Genomic DNA, 20,944 nt, shown 5'->3' with positions numbered 1-20,944 from the left:
TGTGCCTCCTGTTCTCTTGCGTGTGAACGCGCCTCCTTTCCCCAGACCAAGAACGGAGAGTCCCTGCCTTCAGCCGTCATGCCTCAAGTCCAGCGTGCCCCTCAGGCCTCCGCAAAGCCCCCCAGCTTGGAGGTGGAGGCGGCGGAGCACAAGGCCCTGCGCACCGTGCAGTACAGCCTCTTGAAAATCCTCAGCAAATCCCTGGCTGCGCTGCGCCACTTCACCCCGGACATCTGTCAGATCCTTCTCGACCAGGTGCGGAAGCCAGGCGTGTTTGGTGGGAGGGAGGGTCCGTCCTCGTTTCTCCCGCCTGCCTTTCATGGGCAGTGTGCGACGCAGCATCCCATCCAGGCCGTTCTGATCAACCCACCATCCATTTTTTTGTTGCAGTCTCTGGACCTTGCCGAATATAACATCCTTTTTGTGCTGAGCTTTACCACCCCGGCCTTTGATTCTGAAGCTGCCCCCTCTTTTGGGACCCTCCTGGCCACTGTCAATGTAGCCCTCAGCATGCTTGGGGAGGTAAGAGCCCAGACTGGTAGCCAGTGCTGATACACTGAAGGTGTGGAAAGAGAAGGGACGTTCCCTTAAAAACAGCCAGTGTTGTATTCAAGCCCTAACCTGCCTGGATGAGGGTCCGGAAAAAATTCTTAGGCTGAATTATCAGTCAGTGGGGGAGAATATCTGGTAGACATGCCACAGGCAGAACCATGCCAGCGAGAGCAAATTTTATCTGCTACTCCCTCCATCCCCTGGAGAAGTGCGTGCTGGACTTCTGGGTTTGGTGCCAAGTTCTGTGCTTGCATGGAATGAATTGCAGAGCAGCTCCAGCCTTTGCTCTGTTTCGAGGCCGCTTGATAACAGCTTTCCTCTTTCCCAAGCTGGATAAGAAGAAGGAGCCCTTCATTCTGGTGACAGGACCGGCAATCCAGCAGGAGGAAAGCAAGACACTCAAGTAAGCCTGAGATTCTTCACTGCCTGGCCTTCTCTTCACATACAGTGTGTATTCCTAGAGCTCCTTCACAGCAAAGGCACAAACCACAATGTTGTGAAAGGCTTAGTGAAGGAATCCAGATGCAGAACTTGCTCTACTTACTCGACCCACACAGTTATGCTTCTTGTGTCACTTGTGCTTTGCCTCTGCTCATGTTGACAAGGCGACTCTCCCACTCCAGGTCTCTGCTCATGTTTACAATGGAGAACTGCTTCTACCTGCTGATCTCTCAGGCTGTCCGGTATTTGAAAGACCCGGCCGTGCACCCACGAGACAAGCAGCGAATGAAGCAGGAACTCAGCTCGGAACTAGTAAGTCATCAGACGGTTCTTTGAATTTAAAAGCCTTCTGAAAATGCGTCATCATCAGTCACAAACAGCCGCGCACCAAAGGGGTCCTTAGTGTTGGGGGAGAGCGCCTCTGCTCTTAGCGCTGCTGTACCACGTGGGATCCAACTCATCACCTGCTTCTTCTTTTGCAGAGTACCCTGCTGTCCAGCCTGTCCCGTTACTTCCGCCGCGGGGGCCCCTCTTCTCCTGCCAGTGGTGTTCTGCCTTCCCCACAGGGAAAGTCGTCGTCGAAGCTGGGACCCGAGGGGCAGGAGCCGCTCTTTCAGCTGGTCCAGGCCTTTGTCCGACACGTGCAGAGATAGAGTCCGTGCACGGTTGGCATGCATGCTCCTTGCCAGAGGAGCGTTGTGTATTGAGGGGCTGGGAAGTAGTCCAGGAACAATGTGCAGACAAGGCCAGTTGTGTGTGTGAGGTCTGGCTTGGGGTCTGTACTGGTGAACCAAATCCTTATTTTTTTAAAGCTCATGTGCAGCTTGGGAAGGGCAGAGGACGGCTCTCTCTCTCTCTCTCTCTCTCTCTCTCTCTCTCTCTGCATTGGGCATTAACTTCTGGTGAGGCACAGCCAAGAGACTGACTGGGATTCAGCAGCTACGCGCATGTTGTGGCTGTCAGCTGCGTGCCAGCAGCCTAGTCAAGAGAGAGCTCTCCTCTGCATCCCCTCCCCTTCCCACTTGTCTTGCAAGAAGAGTTCCATTTCTCATCACTTTTTGTACTCCTTGTTCCTTATTTATACAGATTAAAAACATTTCTAAGCAATGCTGGAAGTTTTTCTTTGGGAAAGCGGCCAACTCGTTCCTAGGTAATTGCTCCAGAGATAACTTAGCTTCAGCAAGGAACCTGCGGTCTTGAGACTCCTCTGTGCTAGGCTGCTGGAGTGCCAGAACTTTGGATCTGAGCTCGTTGCTTCCTTCCCTCCCACCCAGAGTAGTAGTATTCACGGCAAAATAAGATAGCAGCCACCTTAACCTTAGCAGATACGGTGGGGAGGGGGGAGGTTGATAGGTAAGACCAGCTGCCAGGACGTTCTCCTGCTCTAATCTTACAGGCAGCTTTGGTCTGAAGCAGACACTTGTTATAGTTGACCCCTTGCCCTTAGCTCTCTCCGAAGCAGGGAGCCGTGCATGAGACCAAGTGCACAAAGGAACAGCCAGAGAGGCAGCAGGCATTTTGCTTGTCGAGACCACTAGGATGATCATTTACTTACTCCAAGTGAAGCCTGGCAGCACGCTGGCCAAGGGACTGAAGCTGCAGAAGCCTCCTGGGATTGGTTCTGTTATGCTAAGGTTTCTTCTAACCCAGTGCTAGCCTGGCCCAGATAACTAGACGATGGAGTCTGGCTGTACAAACAACAGCTGCTAGCAAGTCAGGCCTCAAAACCCCACTGACCACCAAACTCCTAGAAAACTGCCTTCTGAGTTGGGCCCTTGATTCACCAAGATGTTCTTCACTAGCAATCGCAACTGTGGCAGCAGCTCCCCAGAGTTTCAGAGGGGGGTCTTTCCCAGCCCTGCTTTGCCCAGGTTGCCAGGGACTGAAGCCAGGCCCTTCTGCATGGAAAGGCGTTGCCGAATACACTGGGCAACCATCTGCTAACACCGTCATCGGCCTAACCCACCTTCCTCTCAGGGCTGTTTTCAGGAGAATGGAAGTGCGGAAGGCAGGGCTGCATATGCTACCCAGGGCTTCTTAGAGGGAGGGCAGGAAATGAAGCAACACAGGGCAGGGGAGAAAAGGAAGGACATGGACACTGGATGGCCGGGGTTGAAGGTCAGAGGGAGGCCAGAAGGAAGCATTAGTACCATTTAAACCCTACACCCTAATCAACACAATGCCATTTCTGCTTTTTTAGTCTGCAAGCCCTCCCACCGACATGTACAAATGCTCTGAAACCTCTGAAGGTCAGCAACTTGGGAAGTTTAAAAACCTGACTGGCAGAATCCTGCACCGGTTCGGCTGTGCTAGGTTGCCTTGTCCGTGCCTGTCTCATGCCTGAGGCAATAGTCTCGGTTGGTCTCACATACTCACTGGCCCTGCATCCTGCTGACTTGAAAAGGTGCCCACCTTCTTCCAGAGATGATGCCTGCATTTCAGTTGCAGACACCTACAGCAACCTAGAACTACTGGCAACAGATGTGCCACCCACTGTCATCCCACTGAATGTATCTCAAGATCCTTTGGCATTGGTGGGAGGGGGGCAGGGTGATTTCACTTCCATAACCCACAGATCACATTGAGAAAGGACTGACAGGTACACAAGGAACAAAGTAAAAGCCTCTTGTGGCTGCAGCTGGAAGTGCAAAAGGGCTGGCAAAGAAATGGACTTAAAAAGGGATTTTAAAAATGATCTTTTGTTGTTGTTGCCATAAAAACTTAAAAGGTCTGGCAAATAATCAGGGACTGGAAAGTCTGCCCTCCAGTGGCCCTGAATGGAAGTGCAACAGGGCTGACAGGGATTTTAAAAGGGATTTTTAAAATGCTGTTGTTTTTTTTTTGTTCCTGCCATAAAATAATCAGGGACTGCAAAGTCTGCCCTCCTGTGGCCCTGAATGGATGTACAACGGGGCTGGTCAATAAATAGGAATTTTTAAAGGTTTTTTAAAAATGCTCTTTTTTTTTTCTTCATGCCATAATAACTTAAAAGATGTGCAAATAATCAGGGACTGGGAAGTCCGCCCTCCTGTGGCCATGACCGGAAATGCAACGGAGCTGGAAAATAAATAAGAATTTTAAAAGGGATCTAAAAATGCTCTTTTTTTCTTCTTCATGCCATAAAAATTTAAGAGGTCTGGCAAATAATCAGGGACTGGAAAGTCTGCCCTCCAGTGGCCCTGAATGGAAGTGCAACGGAGCTGGAAAGAAATAGGAATTTTAAAAGGGATCTAGAAATGCTCTTTTTTATGTTCATACCATAAAAACTTAAAAGTTCTGGCAAATAATCAGGGACTGGAAAGTCTGCCCTCCAGTGGCCCTGAATGGAAGTGCAACGGAGCTGGAAAGAAATAGGAATTTTAAAAGGGATCTAGAAATGCTCTTTTTTATGTTCATGCCATAAAAACTTAAAAGTTCTGGCAAATAATCAGGGACTGGAAAGTCTGCCCTCCAGTGGCCCTGAATGGAAGTGCAACGGAGCTGGAAAAATAGATATGGATTTAAAAAGGGATCTAAAAAATGCTCTTCTTTTTTTTTTTCTTCTTCTTCATGCCATAAAAATTTAAAAGGTCTGGCAAATAATCAGGGACTGGAAAGTCCGCCCTCCTGTGGCCATGAATGCAAGTGCAACGGGGTTGGCAAATAAATAGGGATTTTAAAAATGCTGTTTTTTTTTGTTCCTGCCATAAAAATTTAAAAGTTATGGCAAATAGTCAGGGACTGGAAAGTCTGCCCTCCTGTGGCCCTGAATGGAAGTGCAGCGGGGCTGGCAAATAAATAGGGATTTTAAAATGCTCTTTTTTTTTTTTGTTCATGCCATAAGACCTTAAATGGTCTGGCAAATAATCAGGAACTGAAAGGTCTGCCCTCCTGTGGCCCTGAATGGAAGTGCAACGGGACAGGAAAATAAATAGGAGTTTTAAAAATGCTCTCTTTTTTTCCTTCTTCATGCCATAAAAACTTAAAAGTTCTGGCAAATAATCAGGGACTGGAAAGTCTGCCCTCCTGCGGCCGTGAGTGGAAGTGCAACAGGGCTGGCAAATAAATAGGGATCTTAATAGGGATTTAAAAATGCACTTTTTATTTTTTTATTTTCTTCATGCCATAAAAATTTAAAAGTTCTGGCAAATAATCAGGGACTGGAAAGTCTGCCCTCCTGTGGCCGTGAATGGAAGTGCAAGAGGGCTGGCAAATAAATAGGGATTTTAAAAGGGATTTAAAACATCCCTGCACAAGCAGACACTGCAGGGTTGTTGTCTCTGCCCTAAGCTATTCCTATGGGATGTGTGTTTTGCACCAGGATGCAGTGTGAACAGCCTTCTGGGGTTGTCTGGTGGCTGAGGCTGAATCCTGGATAGTTGGCAACCCTCTGGGCTTAAAGGGTAAAGACCCCTGAATTACTCATTATTTTAATAGACACTTATTTTCAGTGCTGTTGCGGCTTGAACAAAACGCCCCCCCCCCACCAGCCAGTTCGGAATCCCGCCCCTTTCCTTGCAACTTTTTTCCCACGTGACGTCACAATGCTGGCGTGCTGCTCGTGCGCGCCTCGTCCAATCAGAGGTCGCGGAACGTGCAGAACTGATACTGATGGGCTGAAGATGGAGGAGAGAAGCCGAGCGTTTTCTGGAGGTGATACGTGGAGGGGGGCTGGACACGGGTGGCTGTGGAACGTGGGAACGCGTTGCTGGGTCGCTGCAAAGGGCCCGGTGGAGATTCCCTATCCAAAGCGGTCAGGGGCTTCCAGATGAGGGCAGGCAGCAGTTCTGAGGCTGTTCCAGTCCAGGGAAGGGGCAGCAGGGGGGTGTTATGGGGGCTCTGAAGTTGCACGTGTTTCTCCCTTTCTCACAACACTAGAACCGGGAAGGGAATCATCCTGGGAAACTGCTTGGTGAGAGATTCAGGGGCCTTGATTTGACCCCCCCCACACACACACACACGCACCTTCTTTCTGTGGTTCTTTGGCGTACACTGTGTGACTCTCAGAAATATGACGACTGAGCTCCTTTTTGCATCACCATTAAAATAAAAGGCAAACAGGACATTCTCTGGCCTTAAGGTAGCATCCTACCTAGTGAGATCCAGAAGCAGTCACAGATTTCCTCTTGGAGACTGTGGAAAAGCTCAAGTGTGTTCAGATCCTTGTCTTCGTACTCCATGGGGGACATACAGGCTATTGAGCTTAAGAGTTACTTAATTGCACACTTCACAAGATACAGATCAAGCCACGGGTAGAGGCAGAAGAGTGTCAACCTCATTTCATATGGTACTTTGTTCTCAAGTAGAGAGTCCATTTATTACTGGGGGGGGCTTATGCTTGACACCCCTGATCTAGACTATTCTGTAGGGATATCTCTTCTTGTGGCAAACCCCCCCCCCCCACCTATTGGAAGGAAGCTTACTGTCTATACATTTGCCTATAAGTTGAAAAATTATACCTAAAAATGGACCCTGAAAACCTGGGTTGACTTAGACACAGGTCAATAGAGTGAATAAAGTAGAAGCTTAGCAGCTGTCTGGTGAACTGGGGCTGGGGTGGGGGGGTGGGACTGGCCTTAGAAGCAGGACGGGGGGGGGGGGTTTGGAGGAAAAAGGAGATTTTACTAGTAATTACAGGATTGAGAAGAGGGTAAATTTCAAACACCAGGATGTCAGCCTCTTTTCCATCTGAAACAGACACAGTCATTCCTCCTGCTAGCTTGGCTCTCTGCTATGCCAGTGATGTGTTATAAGTTGTGTGTTATGTGTAGAGCCTTGAACTTGACTCAGCAGGCACCTTAGAGAAGGAAAAGTCAAGGAAAAAATGTATCTAAGGATCTTTTATTATATTTTTAATAAATTAGAGACTGTACCACTCTTAGGTAACTACAGTAATCACCTCTTCCTCTTCCCTACCCCTCCACATTAGCAAGACTACAGCCAGATTTGTAATGCTGGCCTGTTGAGCCCCCAACCCTCAATGAATGGAGAGATCACAAGCCCAGCATGTATGAATCTTAACAGTGTCTTTCTTGATCTCCTTCAATGCCTGTAATGGACATATGAAGCTTTGTAGGGTCCAGCCCTATCCAGCTTTCCAGCACTGATTCCCAATGCACAGCATCCTGCCAAGAGAGGGCAGTCACAGAGGTCTTGGGGCTGCATTGCAGCTGTACCAGTGCTGGAAAGTTGGATAGGATTGGGCCAGGAGCATGTTTAAAAGTTGATGACATTAGACCTGCTTCGGAGGAAGCAGAAAGAGAGATCACTGTAAAGTCACTGTATACAAATACTTTTATTTGTACCACCCACAAAGATGCATCTTATAGAATTTTAATCTGGGTAAGATCCTGGGCATGTCCTGTGTTGGACTGGACTTTATGAGAGCCCACTCTATCTGGCTTCCCGTCTCATTCCCTTGACTATGGTTTAAAAATTCAGATTCCCCCCCCTTAATCAGAGATTTACAGGGGTGTGTGTAATTGTTAATGGTTTGCAAGAAATAAAAACACATCAACTTTTCCATCCCTCGAGGAGCAGATATCAACACCACGACGAAAGATGGTGATAGCGTCTTCACCTTCTTACTTATCTTACTGCTTGGAGAGATGGTGAGAAGAGATAAGGAAGAGGCCAAGATGATCAACTGCTTCCACTTCCAGGTCACCCACTTGCTGATGGCCTGTGGCTCCAAACCCAGGCATGTCCTCCTGCAAATCCCTCACCCCCCTCTGCCTGAAGAGCTTCTACCTCTTCAACAGCTCAGGCTCTGGAACAAAACTGTATTGTTGGAAGGTTGGTCAGAGAGGGAAAGTATGTTGTGCTGATGTAGAGCTGGAGGACCGGGTACAGCAATCCTTCCTGATAACCGGAGCCCATTCTGAGTTTCCAGCAAGCAAATAACCTACTGTACACCTCTCCAAGGCCATTAAAGTTATGTGTTGGCAACAATTAATGCTGTGATTTGTATGTATCTTTCTGTAGTCTGGGCAAATGCCAAACAGACAGAGATGGGCAGGTTTTGTCGGTGTGCCAGTCTTTAGATAGCACCGCCTGTGATCGCGTTTGTGACCATGTGGAATTCTGTTACTCTCTTCTCCAGGTGCCATGCTGCTCTTTAGAGAAAGGAGGGACAAGTCCTCCTGATGGTGTGTGACATGCGACAGGATGTCTTGTGTGTTCCTGGAGGCGTCTGGTGGGCCATTGTGAGATACAGGAAGCTGGACTAGATGGGCCTTTGGCCTTATCCAGCAGGGTGCTTCTTATGTTCTTACGGCATTAAGAATGTTAATTAAAATTAGTCTGTGAAACTCCTGGCCACAGGATGTGGTGATGGCACCTGAAGGCTTAGATGCCTTGAAAAGGGGATTGATGGAGGAAAAGCCCAACACAGGTTACATGGCATGGGCTTTCTCTGAATGCCAGATGCAAGGGAGGGCAACAGGATGCAGGTGTCCTATGTGCTTCTTGAGCCATATAGTGGCCAGTGTGAGATGCAGGAAGTTGGACTAGATGCGCTTTTGGCCTGATCCAGTGAGGCTCTTGGTAGGTCTTGTCCCCTTAGCCCTCCCCTCCCCCCCAAGTACATCATTGCCAGGCTCACGTTAAGACCTCTGGGGGCTTAACTTACTGTGGGACCAGACCAGACAGTGGATGGGTTGAGAGTTCTGAGTCGGGGGGGGGGGGGGTAGCCCCAGGTATGTACCATGGTGACGATGCTATTAAAGAGGGAGCTGCCATCTGGCCCAGTCACCTCCCTGCTCTGGGATGAAGTCACAGCGTAGGAGTTCTTTGTGGACAGATGGAGGTAAGACACACACACACACACACACACACACACACACACACACACACACACACACACGTCCATCCTGTGTGAGCTCCCTGATAGCAAAAGCACTCCTGCCACAGCTGGAGTGGAACATAAAGGGGTGCAAAAGACCTTGCAGGGACCAGGTCTGCCCCCATCTCCCATTGGGAGTGTCTGCCGTGGAGCTTTCAGGCTCCTGCCTTTTGTGCTGAGAGAGGGAGGGCTCCCAATACAGGATCCCCCCCCCCCCAACAGTCTTGATGATTATGTGCATGTATCTCCTACAGGACTCTGCAGGGAGGAGGGTTCAGAACACCTGCCCTGGCTGGGAACTGCTGCTGTAGCTCCTGGAGTGAGCCCCCTGCTGGAGGCTGTGGGTTCAACACCTGCCTGAGAGTTTAAAAAAAAAAAAAAAGCCCCCCCAAAAGCCTGCTTGGGACTGAACTTTGAGGAGTTTTGCAGCCTCAACTGGCCCCCCTTTTGGCAATTGACAACCAACCTTTATATTTTGCAGCCATGGAGCACCTCCCAAACTAAAAAAAATAAAAAATAAAAATTTTTCCTCGTGGGGATTCGAACGCCCAACCTTTGGTTCCGCAGACTAGTGCTTTACCAATTGAGCCATAGCAGCTCTGAGGTTCCGAGCGTTCGGAACTAATACTTGAGGCGCTGATGGCCACCAGCTGGGCTCAAGACCTTATATATTAGTTCCGAGCAGCTTGAGCACAAGCGCTCCTATAGCCTAATGGAGAGAGCGCAGGGCTATGGAGCGTGAGGCCGGAGGTTCGAATCCCTCCGGCGCCAAAAAAAAAAAATTTTTTTTTTTTGCTGCCCCCCCCTTTGCCGGCAGTGCAAAAAAAGGCCGGATGTTTCTGGACTTATGGGCCCCTACCTGTTCTCTTGGTTCTAAGTTGTTTAGCCCCAATTGGGGTCCTGCCAAGTGGGCCAATTGAGGCTGTACAACTTGCCCAAGGCTGTACAGGTGGCAGGACCCATAATCCAGTAACAACCAGCACTTGTCACTCGGCCGAGCCCTCGGCTGGGATCGAACCCGGTTCTGTTGCCTCACGCAGGCTACAAAATCAGTGATCGCCAACTTCACTGAGCCACGGCGCCGGACGAGCGCTGCAGGGCTCCTCGGAGTTTTGTCTTCTAAACTGCTGGGGAGGAATTAAAAAAAAAAAGTAAGAGCCACAGCAAGTGGCTCTTCCTGGGAAAAACACAGAAAAGGACATAAAAAGTGAGGGGGAATAAAATAAAAATTTAAAAAAATTTTAAATTAAAAATTTTTTAAAATTAAAAATAATGTAAAAAAAGAAAGGATATTAACCACAGTCTGCCTTTCCCCTCTCTCTGCTCTACTGCCTTGTCAGGGTTGTCTTTTATTATTTTATTTTTATTATTTTTTATTTTTTTATTATTTTTATTATTTTTATTAACAGTATTTACAGACAGCTTTTCAACAGAAAGCTCACAAAGTGGTTTACAGAGAAAATCAAGCCAAAATCAATCCCTGTCCCAAAAGGGCAATGCAAAAATATGCTAAAGAGCCCCAGCAGGCAGCCAATAGGAAAGGCTCTGCTGGGGGGGAGGGCCAGTCAGTCTCCCCCTGCTGAATGAAAGAGGAGCACCCACTGGAGAAAGTGCCTCTGAGCCAGCTAGCAGGGCCCTTTAAGCTTCCCCCAGAGCTCCCTGACAACCAGACACAAAGGAATCACAAACACACACTTTATTCTGATCCAGGCACTGGGATCAAGAGCAAAAGGGGCTTCTACACACACTCCAGGCAGGCAGCTGGCTGAAAGATCCCCACTAGAGGAGACTCCCAGAACTGCAGGACCCCCCAGGCAGAAACCCTTTTGGGAGCTTCCCAAAAACAACTCCAAACCCCACAACTAGTAACCCTGGAGGGGTTCCCTGGGCCAGATCCCCCTTCCCTGCACCAGAAGCCATTCAGCAGCTTCTCTCTCCTATTCCCCTTTAAGGTTCCCAGACGCATCAGTCAGACCCAAAGACAAAGGAATAAGAAACACACACTTTATTCTGATGCCTCCACCAGGAATCAAGAGCAAAAAGGGCTTCTACACACTCCAGGCAGGTAGCTGGCTAAAAGCCCCCCCCCCATTAAAGGAGGCTCCCAGACCTGCAGGACCCCCCCCCAGGCAGGGAGCTTCCCAAAGACCCCTCCAGAGAAGAGATCAGACCCTGACACACTTCCACTCTTTTGCTCACTAGCCAGAATTACTTTGGATTCTCTGAGTTACTCACAGCACCAAAGGAAGGCTGCCTTTCCCTTCGATCTCATCCACCAGCGAGGCTGCCTCTTCCCTAATGAACCCTACCATTTGCACCTGAATCTTTTACACCCGAGGAGCCCCATCTGCTCTGATACCAATGCAAGAGAACATAAAAACCCACATGAAATACCATGACAGGCCTGATGGGGGAAACCTTCTCAGAACTTGGACTTGAGCCTTGTACAGCCTCATGGTGGGGGGGCAAACAGCCCACCTGGGAGTTGGCACCCACAGCCACTGGGTCTCTGGGCAGCTACCAGAGATCTACACCTCTGGCCCTGAATACAGCACCCACCAGCTGGAGATTCACCCTTGGAGGACTTGGGCAAAACGACTTAAGCCCACCCAACTCATCTTGTGTGCCCTACTCTTAAAACAACTCTCCTGCACCCTTTCCCACTAGCCCCAGCCCCACTGTTAGGGATCTACCCCAGAAAGGCATTTCCCAGTCTTAACCAGTCCTGCTGGGAACCCACCCCACAGGCTCAATCACTCTCAAACCAGCATGGATGGCTTGAAGACCCCAAGACCCTTCCCCAACATGCATTCCAGAAGATCTGTGGCTTGGGTGGTACATACACTGCTATTTCCTGGGGATAGACTAAAGTTCAGTCTCCTTTCTGTATGCAGGATGGGTTCTGAGCCCCAAAGGCCAGCATCCTTGGGGGGGGGGCTGCATTCTTGTCCCCAGCAGAAGGACCACAGCAGCAAAGCTACTGCCAAGTCTACAGGATCTGCTACAGAATATGTCTTACTCGTAGGAAGGAAGACTGGCCGCAGGACTTACAATGCAGATGGCTAGGACTCTGCCCTGGGGTCTCATTAATGGTCAGAGCATTGCATGTGGGGGGGGGGGAAGAGAGCCCCCCACCTCTCCCCCCTCTGTCTGCACTCCTCCTGCAGAGCTCCCAGGCTGCTCCTGCCCCCTTGTGGTTGGGGAGTGGGATGAAACCCCCCAAAGCTCCCTGCCCCCCCCATCCCTGGCAGCAGCCTTTGCAGGGCCAGCATCCGGGGGGGGGGCTACATTCTTGCCCCCAGCAGCAGCAGGACCTCCCAGTCCTGCCTTCCCACCCCCAGCAGAGTCCAGTGGGGCAGCAAGACTCAGATCAGCAGTGAAACTGGTGCAGGTGGACAGGGGGCTGCCCCGGGTGCTAGTGCGGAGGGGGTCAAAGCATTGCATGGGGGTGGAGAAAAGGAAACCCCCCCCCCAGGCCACCTCCGACACTCACCTAGAGATGGCGCGGGTCCCTACGCAGAGGTGGCTGCATGGGTGGGCAGGGTTCCAAACGGGGGATTCTGATTGGCTGGGCTGGAGACGCAGGTGGGAGGCTGCAACCCTGAGCACACTCACCTGGGAGGGTCTTCTCATGGCTGTAGCTAGGGGGGCCAGGGGGGCTTTGCCCTCCCTGAACCAGCAGTTTGCCCCCCCCCCCAGCATTTTTTCCCAAACCAGTCCTCTTTATCTAATCTGGCGTCAGTTGGGGGTGATTTGAAGCCCTTTCTGCAGCATTCTTTGTGCACAGGAAGGTCTACCCAGCTGGTGGGCTCCAAGTCCAGAGCCCAGGTGACCTGCCTGCCTGACCTGGGCTCTGAATGCTCACAGACACTGGTTCGAAGGAGATGCCAAAAACCAGAGTTCCAATGGTTTGGAATGGTTTCCAATGGAATGCTACTGTATTTGACTGGCATATCTTTCCTCTTGCTTTTACGTAAAGTCAATACATTTTATTTTAATATATCTCAATGCATCAGCAGTGTGTCATCGACAAATGTTATATAGGTGCCAGATAGGCACTTTCAATACAAGTAAATACTACCCAGTGAAATTTATACATGAATATACACACACTCAATACGCTAGGTCTTATTTTCGGGGGGGGGGGGATCTGGTCTATATTCATGAAAATACACACACGCAATGCGCTAGGTCTTATTTTCGGGGGGGATCTGGTCTATATTCGTGAAAATACACACAGTGCACTAGGTCTTACTTTTGGGGGGATTCGGTCTATATTCATTCATGAATATGCACACACACAATACACTAGGTCTTATTTTCGGGGGGGGGGGAGATCCGGTCTATACTAATTCATGAAAATACACACACGCAATGTACTAGGTCTTATTTTCGGGGGGGGGGGATCCGGTCTATACTCATTCATGAAAATACACACACGCAATGCACTAGGTCTTATTTTTTTGGGGGGGGGAGATCCGGTCTATATTCATTCATGAAAATACACATACGCAATGTACTAGGTCTTATTTTCGGGGGAGGGATCCGGTCTGTATTTATTCATGAATATACACACACGCAATGCGCTAGGTCTTATTTTCGTTACTGTATTTGACTGGCATATCTTTCCGCTTGCTTTTATGTAAACAAATTTTATTTTAATATGTATTAACGCATCAGCAATGTGTCATCGATAAATGTTATATAAATGCTATCTAGGCATTAGATAGGTGCTAGATAGGTGTTAAATAGGCACTTTCAATACAAGTAAATACTATCTGCATCCCAGTGATATTTTTTACTTTTGCAGGGTGGCCAGCCTGTGTATTGCACTGGTGTGTGAATGAAAGGATATGTTGCATGTTATTTCTGTGTAGGCAAGACATTTTCCATGGCATGCAGAGATGCATTTATTCTATGCCAATGATCGTTACTTTGCTTTACAGCTAATGAATGCATCTTTCAAAAACAAAAAACAAAAAAAACCCCACATTACTTTCTCTTCATGAAATTTGGGGGAGTTTCAGGTCTTTGATGTTTCTTCAGACTTATCCTTTCCTTTTACCCACTAGTAGAGATACCAGATAGTAACTTCAGACACCACCATGGACTTCTCACCCTGCTTTTGTGGCAAGAGAGGCCAAAAGAACACGAAATGTCAAGCTGACCACCAGTCTAGGGAAGATGCAGCTGCATCTGGAGTGAGGGGCTAGTCGGCCAGGGTGGGGGTGGGGGAACAGAATGGATTTGACCTGGTAGCCCTGTTGGCCCCGCAGAATGAGAACAGGAGAAAATCAAGCAGTGTGCAATGGGACTAACCCCCCCCCACTCCGCTCCCAAAGGAACCTGCAATGAAACGAACCACCCCAAATTCCAGTGTTGAAAGAAGTTTCCCACCAATACCAATAGCCTTCCGTGTTTTCTGCCATCCCCCACTCCTGCCTGCAGGAGTGGTGGTCTCTCGTTGGGTCTTGTGTGCTCCCCGAGGCATTTGGTGGGTCACTGTGAGATCCAGGAAGCTGGACTAGATGGTCCTATGGCCTGATCCCAAATTGGGTCACAGACTGACCCAGTACAGAGTCTGGTAAAGTACTGTTGTGCGTACAAATATGAAGAGAAAGACAGGATTGGCCTTTGAGGAGGGGCATTTGCTAGTAGTCTAAAGTTGCTATGTTCACGTGTTTCTTGTTGGCATCCTTCGGTCTCAGAAGACTATGGTGTCACGCTCTGAATGGTGGTTCTGCAACAGAGTGTCCTCTCCAGTGCGCGAAGCCTGGGTAAAGTAGGTATGGAGGATAGGCTGTTACCCATGCAGCAAATCCCCCCTCTCCACGTCGCTGAAATGGTCCAATGGAAAGGCAGAGACCAATACGGTTGGTTCCAGTGGCGTCGCAGGAATTGCCAGAACATGACTGTGTTCAGCCATGAACTGCCTCAGGGACTCCGGCTCCAGATTTTGCCTCGAGATTGACTCCTGAAGCCTCTTCCACAACTGGATGTAGCCACAAGGCAGTGGAGGGTTGGAATCAGAGTTTTCGTTCTCTCAGATAAGCTGCCTTCCCAGGCTGATGAGTCCCATCTACCCGGTGGCTGTTTAGTCGCCTCTTAGGACAAGTACAGCCAAACTGAGGGCCTATTCTTATCCCCAGCCCCCAGGGGAGATATGTTATGTTCACGTGTTATGTTTTGTTATACAGGGGCTCCTGGACAGAAGGAGGAAGGGCAGCAGAAGCAAGGACAACTTGATGCTTTCTAAGTGTGATTGACAATAATGTTGTGCTGGGGCTTGAGGACCAGACTTCAAGACAGTCTTCAAGCAGCCAACTCAGCATGATGCTGGTTTGTGAGATCCACAAAGAACCACTTATTGTTCTGTTTTTACGTTTCCCTCCAATAACACTACCTGGTAGTACTTCCTTAGACTCTGGTTACAACCACCATATACCTACGTTCATTCTAGGTCCCTGGAAAGGGGCGGACGCAGGAAAAGACTAAAGACAAGCCAAGCTGCAGGTATTAATTTATTTTTCACATTAGCAGTAACAGGAGTGTCAGAGCTTTCCTTTACATCTCTTTGCTTCCTTCCCTCCCATCCAGAGTAGTAGTATTCACAGCAAAATAAGATAGCAGCCACTTTGACCTTAGCAGTTACGGCAGCGGGGGGGGGGGGGAGGTTGACAGGTAAGAGCTGTGCAAAGGAACCAGCTGCCAGGAAGTTCTCCTGCACAGTAGTGCCCCCCCTTCACTTCAGCACGGGCACTTCTTCAGAGGTTATACTCACAAGGGGGTCAAATCTGTGCTAGAGCTCTACGCCTTTCAGGCTGGATGTGAGAAGCTTTGGGTAGTGCCAGGCTGGCATTGGGCGAGGTGAAACAGAACGGATTCCAGGGGCCTCCAGGAAGCGGTTCTGGCTTGCTAAGGTTTCTTCTAGCCCAGTGCCAGGCTGGCCCAGATACCCAGATGATGGGAGTTTGTACAAATGACAGGAACCCACTTTTCCTCTCACGTTGAGTCTGAGTCCCTATCCAGCCTTCTTTGAGAAGAACAGGGGAACCCACAGAGAACAAGACAGAATGGCAGGCTAAGTGCTCGACAGGCAAAAAGTCAGCTGCGTGGTCCTGTGATCGTTTACAGTAGATTAAAAGCACGAGAGGCTCAAGAGTTCTCTGGAGAACATAAAGCAAGCTGGCCAAGCAGCGTCTGCACAGTTATGTCTGGAATGGCAGCAGGAGAACTGCACTCTGCTCCTATCCTCTTGACACCCGTCCCTCCCAAGAACAACTATGGCTTACTTTGCAGTAATGGTGGTGATGGAGGTCCAGGGAAGACGGGCTGCTTCTTAAAACAAGCCAGGAGTTTTGCCCCTTCTGCTGTTCCTGTATAAGCAGAGCAGGAGGGAGAGGGGGACAGAAAAATCCCCAGCCTCTCCTTTGCATGCGGTTCAAGCGGCCAGGTGGAGGAGAAGCTTGAAACAGGAGCTGCCCTTGATGGTTAAGGAGACTCACCATTTCCAGCCTGGCCAGTTCAAGGGGCAAAGTGTGGAGAGAGAATAGAACTGAGTTTTGTTTTTTAAGGGTAGCACATTCTTAGGAGGGGGAGGTCATCTATATGCAGACACCAAAAGCAACACCACATCACGGCAAGCAGCTTCTCTTGTTCCACCTAACTCTTCCCTGCGGGTCTCATGGGGGCCTCAGAGCAGATCAGCATTCTAGTGCTTTCCTGGGGGCTCGAGGTTCACTGGGGAGAGGAACAGAGGGCTTGTGGAAGCCCTGGAAACACAACCAGCTTCCCCCCGTCGCCCCATGGAATGAATAAGACAGCTGGAAGCGGGACTGAAATGAAGAGGGAATCGGAAGCCAGGAAAAGCACCTCGTAACAGTTCAATTTTAGGAAATCTCTGCATCTGAAGCCAAGCTGAGTGGCTGCATCAGGGAGAAAAAAAATTGCAAACGCAAGCAGAGAGACTCGCTCTTGCAACAACAGCCAGCCAGTCACAAAGGGCTTGAACTGTAGAGGGAATCCAAGACCTGTTACCACCGACTCCCAAAGCCGGTTGTGTGGATGCGTGATGGGACTCAGTCCCAGGGTCCTTGCCAAAGTGAAGGGACAGCTCCCCCCACCTGCTCGGTGTCACCTCTTTACCCTTCCCATCCAAACATCTGTTACGTGAGGAAAAATCTGACCCTGAAGAGAGCGAAATGGACCTTGGGTGAAGCAGCTGTCAGCCTTCTGGGAAAAAATGCCAGGACATCAGAGGCGGAGACTTGCCGGCCCCCAGAGCTCTTAACTCAGCAGTTCCAAGTAGGTGACGGGGACTTTTCCCTTCTGGTTGCCCCGCTCCCCTATGAGCCAGTCTGGATCCATGCCCGGCAGGCTGTACACAGTGATCATCTGAAGAGGAAAGAGAGCGAGAAGTGGGACTAGGAACAAGTCAAGTGCCCAATAAATGGGGTGGAACTCTTGATTTCGAACAAGACTCACAGCAAACTCTGAAAGTGAGGAAAGTCACCGGAGGTGTTGCTGCATCTGACCAGTGCCATGAGTGCCAGCTGACCAATTATGCCCATGTGTTTAAGGGCTGCTCTGCCACCACCTTGGCACCTGGTCAACCAGCGGCGATGAGGCTCATGGCATCTGGTAGCTCAATCTAGGCTCTTCAGCCAGGCTAGCCAAGGTGCCTTCTACAGAGGCCGAAATGCTTGGGGATCCTTTGGAGCCTGTTCTCATGGAGACCCAAGACCAGACGATGAGCCTGGATCTAAAGTGGCTGAAGCAAGCCTGGAAATGCCACTTCAAGAGGGCAACTGGCCCCTATTACAGGAGGGTTCTCGTCTGCACATGAGCCTGCCAGGCTGCCGCAAGGCAGAGCTTTCCAGTGGGAGAGGCTGACCTACGGCGGCACCCCTGCTTCCCCACTTTGTCAAGCGTTCCTGCTGAACGCCACCAACCTCGTCCGAAAACAGAGATAACTCGCTGCTGTCGGCCGCATCGTAGTCATAGAGCACTCGGGCCTTCCGCGTCCCGCTGGCGGGAGGCTTGACGTCGTCGGGGTTCAGCGCTTCGACGGCCGGGGCAGAGTTAGGCCCGCCGACAACCGTGGGCACCACTGGAATGGTGGGCACTGCCGGGCCTGCGGCGGCGGCGGCAGCGATGGCAGCAGGAGAGGTGGGGACGGGGGGAGGAGACGTGGACTCCGCATTGCCCACAAACGTCCCAGGGAGCCTAAAAGGAGGGTAAAGGAGAAAAAAAGAGGGCTCACTGCAGTGTGGAATGCTTTCCTATCGCACGCGCACTGGGGCGGTTCAAGCATGAAGGCCACTGGCTGGGTCAGGGGTCGATCACTCTAACCTTTCGCACAAGGGTGTGTGGGTAAAATAATAATAATAATAATAAAACTTTATTTCTATCCCGCCCTTCTCCCCAAAGGGACCCAGGGCGGCTAACAACATATAAAACAGATTAAAACATAATTTCACAAACAGATAAAAACACATTAAAAAAACACATTAGCAGAACCCATAAAAACAGCAGTCCGAGAAAAGTCAGAATAAAAGGGCATAAAACAGCAGTACTTAGAGGAATCAAGCCTGTAGAAAGCAACTAAAAGATGTATAAAAGATGTTAAAAAGGCCATGAAGTCAGAAGGCTTGATTAAACAACAAGGTCTTCAGGCCTCGCCGAAAAGTCTCCAGAGAGGGAGCCATTCTCAAGTCAAGGGGAAGGGAGTTCCACAACGTTGGTGCCACTACTGAGAAGGCCCTGTTTCTTGCCGCCGCCCCACGGACCTCCCTAGGCGGCGGCACTTGTAAAAAGGCCTTCTCTGGTGACCTGAGGGGACGAGCTGGATTGTACGGGGGTAGGCGATCTCTAAGATAGCCTGGCCCAGAGCAGTATAGGGCTTTAAAGGTCAAGACCAGCACCTTGAATTGGGCCCGGAAACGAATGGGCAGCCAATGTAGCCCCCGGAGAAGCGGGCTGACAGAGTCAAACCGCCTAGCTCCAGGGACCACACGGGCCGCCGCATTCTGAACTAACTGCAGTTTCCGAACCGTCTTCAGGTGTGCGTCCACCCCGAGCACCTGGGAGAAAAAGGGACAACTCCTTGCTGGTGTTGCAAGTGGACTGAGCATCCCCTTCGCCACTTGGTGATTAGCAACCGGGGGACGAAAACTAATTCCCGAGGCTCAGCTTTACATACACAAGGTGTTTCTCATGGACAGCGCGCCGAAGGGAAAGCGACAAACTCTAACCTAATCCCCCCCCTTCATTTTGACACCCACTTTGGTCTTTTACTTACATTTCTCCTCTGGAGCTGCAGGCATGGAAAAGAATGCAGAGAACAGAGACAGAACGTGAGCTCCCTTTCTGCAGAAGCCAGACCTGAATGTCTAGCGAGGCTGCTGAAATCTCAGGTGCCGTAGTAACTTAGGGCCAGATTTAAAAGAAAGAGAGCCTTGGTTGCCAATGACTACGGCACAACTGCAGGTGAAAGCTAGAAACCCTTGGTGACCAAGGGTGACCAAGGGCCAAGCATCCAGCAATCCTGATCTACCTTCTGCCCCCTGGTTAGCATGAAGCTCCAGCTGCTAAGCTATGATTAGGGCTGTCGCTCTGCCCCTGAAAGGATATGGGGTCAGCCAGAGAACTGAACAGCAGACAGGAGCCTGGACCCAGTTGATGCCCCTTCATCATCAGGGCAATGGAAATTCTACCCCTCTATTTAAAAAAGTGTCAATCAGCGGTGAGCTCATCTACTAAAATGGCTTTTAAAGAGCAGTCTCTTCCCTCACCTGCCCAGTTGCTTCTGCAGATCCAACATGTACTGGTAGCATTGAGCATAGTACGTGGCCTGAGCTTCTGCAAACTCATGGAGGCAGCGGAGGTGGTTGACCTGAGGAGAGGAAAAAGCCATGAGGCCAGAACTCTGGATTTGAGAGCAATCAGAGCTGACTAGGGCCTCGGGTACAAACGGGCTTCACAGCACGTACTGAACCTGGTACCCAGAGATTCCTTCACTAGGCCAGGATGCAAAGAACTGCGCAACTTATTTCCATGCGTGGGGCAGGAGAAGGCCCGTGGTAATGCTAGGTTTGTTTGAAATGACAATCAATCCCCCTGCCATGTGGAAGAGACAATGGGGAACTCAACAGAACAGCGGTGGGTACACGTGTTCTCACATGGACTGTTTAAAAAACAAGCCAAACAAAATCTCACTAAGCACACACGAACACTTGAGAGTGTGTGTGTGTGTGTGGGGGGGGGAACAGACGGAGAGAAGAGGTGTGGGGTGAGCAGGAAAAGGTGTTTTGCACAAAAGATGGCAACCAAAATCACCACGAGCCTCTGAACATTGCAGCTCTCCTTAAGGCGTCACAGCAAGCGCCTCTCGAATTGTGAGAAACAAACCAAGGATACTGGTTGGTTGCACGTAACACTCTTTTTGTGGGTTTGCAGCCTCTGGACCAGTCAGCTTCACGGGCAGCCCTGAGTTCTAGCATTCTAACATCTAAGAAAGGAAACCGACACCGGCTGCTCTCCTCAGATCTCTATTTGTCCAAGGAGCCAGATTTTTTACAAGCAGATCCACTCCACTCCAAGATGCCCGGTCACATCCCAGCCAGCATCTCCCCAAGACGGAAGTCCACCATCTTTCCTCCAGACACTCACATGTGTGCTACTGATGCCTTCCAGGAGGAGGCGGGTCACCTCCGCCTGCCTATCGAATTCCGACTGGGCCAGCCGAAGTTCGTGTTCTGCCTGCGAGATGGAGAAAAGGACGGTGAGGAGGTGAAGGTTTTGACAAGCATGAGCGAGGCACAGAAACCTGGGACAATGTAGTCACGCTTAACTCTAGTGTCTGTTATCTCCCCCAGCCCCAAACTCCAAGTGCTTTTAGTTTCGAGGGCTTCGTTCCATCTAGCTTGCAATACTAAGTTGGCACCCCCCTTTCCAAAAGGAATCAGATCCTTGGAGAGCCAGGACCTTCTGTGTGCAGAGCAAGGGTTTGTGAGTCCATGCCCATGTCTACAGGTAGACCACAGCTGCGATACAAGGACATCTGCAAGAGGGATCTGAAGGCCTTAGGAGTGGACCTCAACAGGTGGGAAACCCTGGCCTCTGAGCGGC

At 50.1% G+C, this 20,944-nt stretch overlaps 2 protein-coding genes and 1 long non-coding RNA gene across 6 annotated transcripts in view; 2 read left to right on the top strand and 1 right to left on the bottom strand.

Moving 5' to 3' along the window:
- NUP188 (nucleoporin 188) overlaps nt 1-2,092 on the top strand; it is a 35,180-nt gene extending 33,088 nt beyond the window's left edge. For both annotated transcript variants that reach the window (XM_066610707.1, XM_066610708.1), the window contains 5 exons: nt 46-255; nt 391-522; nt 882-955; nt 1,176-1,305; nt 1,476-2,092. In XM_066610707.1, the coding sequence (XP_066466804.1) occupies nt 46-255; nt 391-522; nt 882-955; nt 1,176-1,305; nt 1,476-1,646 (717 nt within the window). In that variant the 3' untranslated portion in view covers nt 1,647-2,092. The remainder of the gene's footprint in view (nt 1-45; nt 256-390; nt 523-881; nt 956-1,175; nt 1,306-1,475) is intronic.
- Nucleotides 2,093-5,559: 3,467 nt separating this feature from the next.
- On the top strand, nt 5,560-7,927 carry LOC136635667 (uncharacterized). The gene is made up of 2 exons (XR_010793408.1): nt 5,560-5,625; nt 7,513-7,927. It is a non-coding gene; the product is annotated as an uncharacterized lncRNA (long non-coding RNA).
- Nucleotides 7,928-15,323: 7,396 nt separating this feature from the next.
- SH3GLB2 (SH3 domain containing GRB2 like, endophilin B2) overlaps nt 15,324-20,944 on the bottom strand; it is a 41,118-nt gene continuing 35,497 nt past the window's right edge. For all 3 annotated transcript variants that reach the window (XM_066610666.1, XM_066610667.1, XM_066610668.1), the window contains 4 exons: nt 20,486-20,575; nt 19,609-19,709; nt 17,767-18,040; nt 15,324-17,209 (listed from right to left, as the gene is read on the bottom strand). In XM_066610666.1, coding sequence (XP_066466763.1) covers nt 17,102-17,209; nt 17,767-18,040; nt 19,609-19,709; nt 20,486-20,575 — 573 coding nt within the window. In that variant the 3' untranslated portion in view covers nt 15,324-17,101. The remainder of the gene's footprint in view (nt 17,210-17,766; nt 18,041-19,608; nt 19,710-20,485; nt 20,576-20,944) is intronic.

This window comes from Tiliqua scincoides, chromosome 16 (assembly GCF_035046505.1).
Source record: "Tiliqua scincoides isolate rTilSci1 chromosome 16, rTilSci1.hap2, whole genome shotgun sequence".
Taxonomy (NCBI): Eukaryota; Metazoa; Chordata; class Lepidosauria; order Squamata; family Scincidae; genus Tiliqua; species Tiliqua scincoides.
Note: the sequence above shows the minus strand (reverse complement) of the source record. Positions and strands in the feature narration are given on the sequence as shown.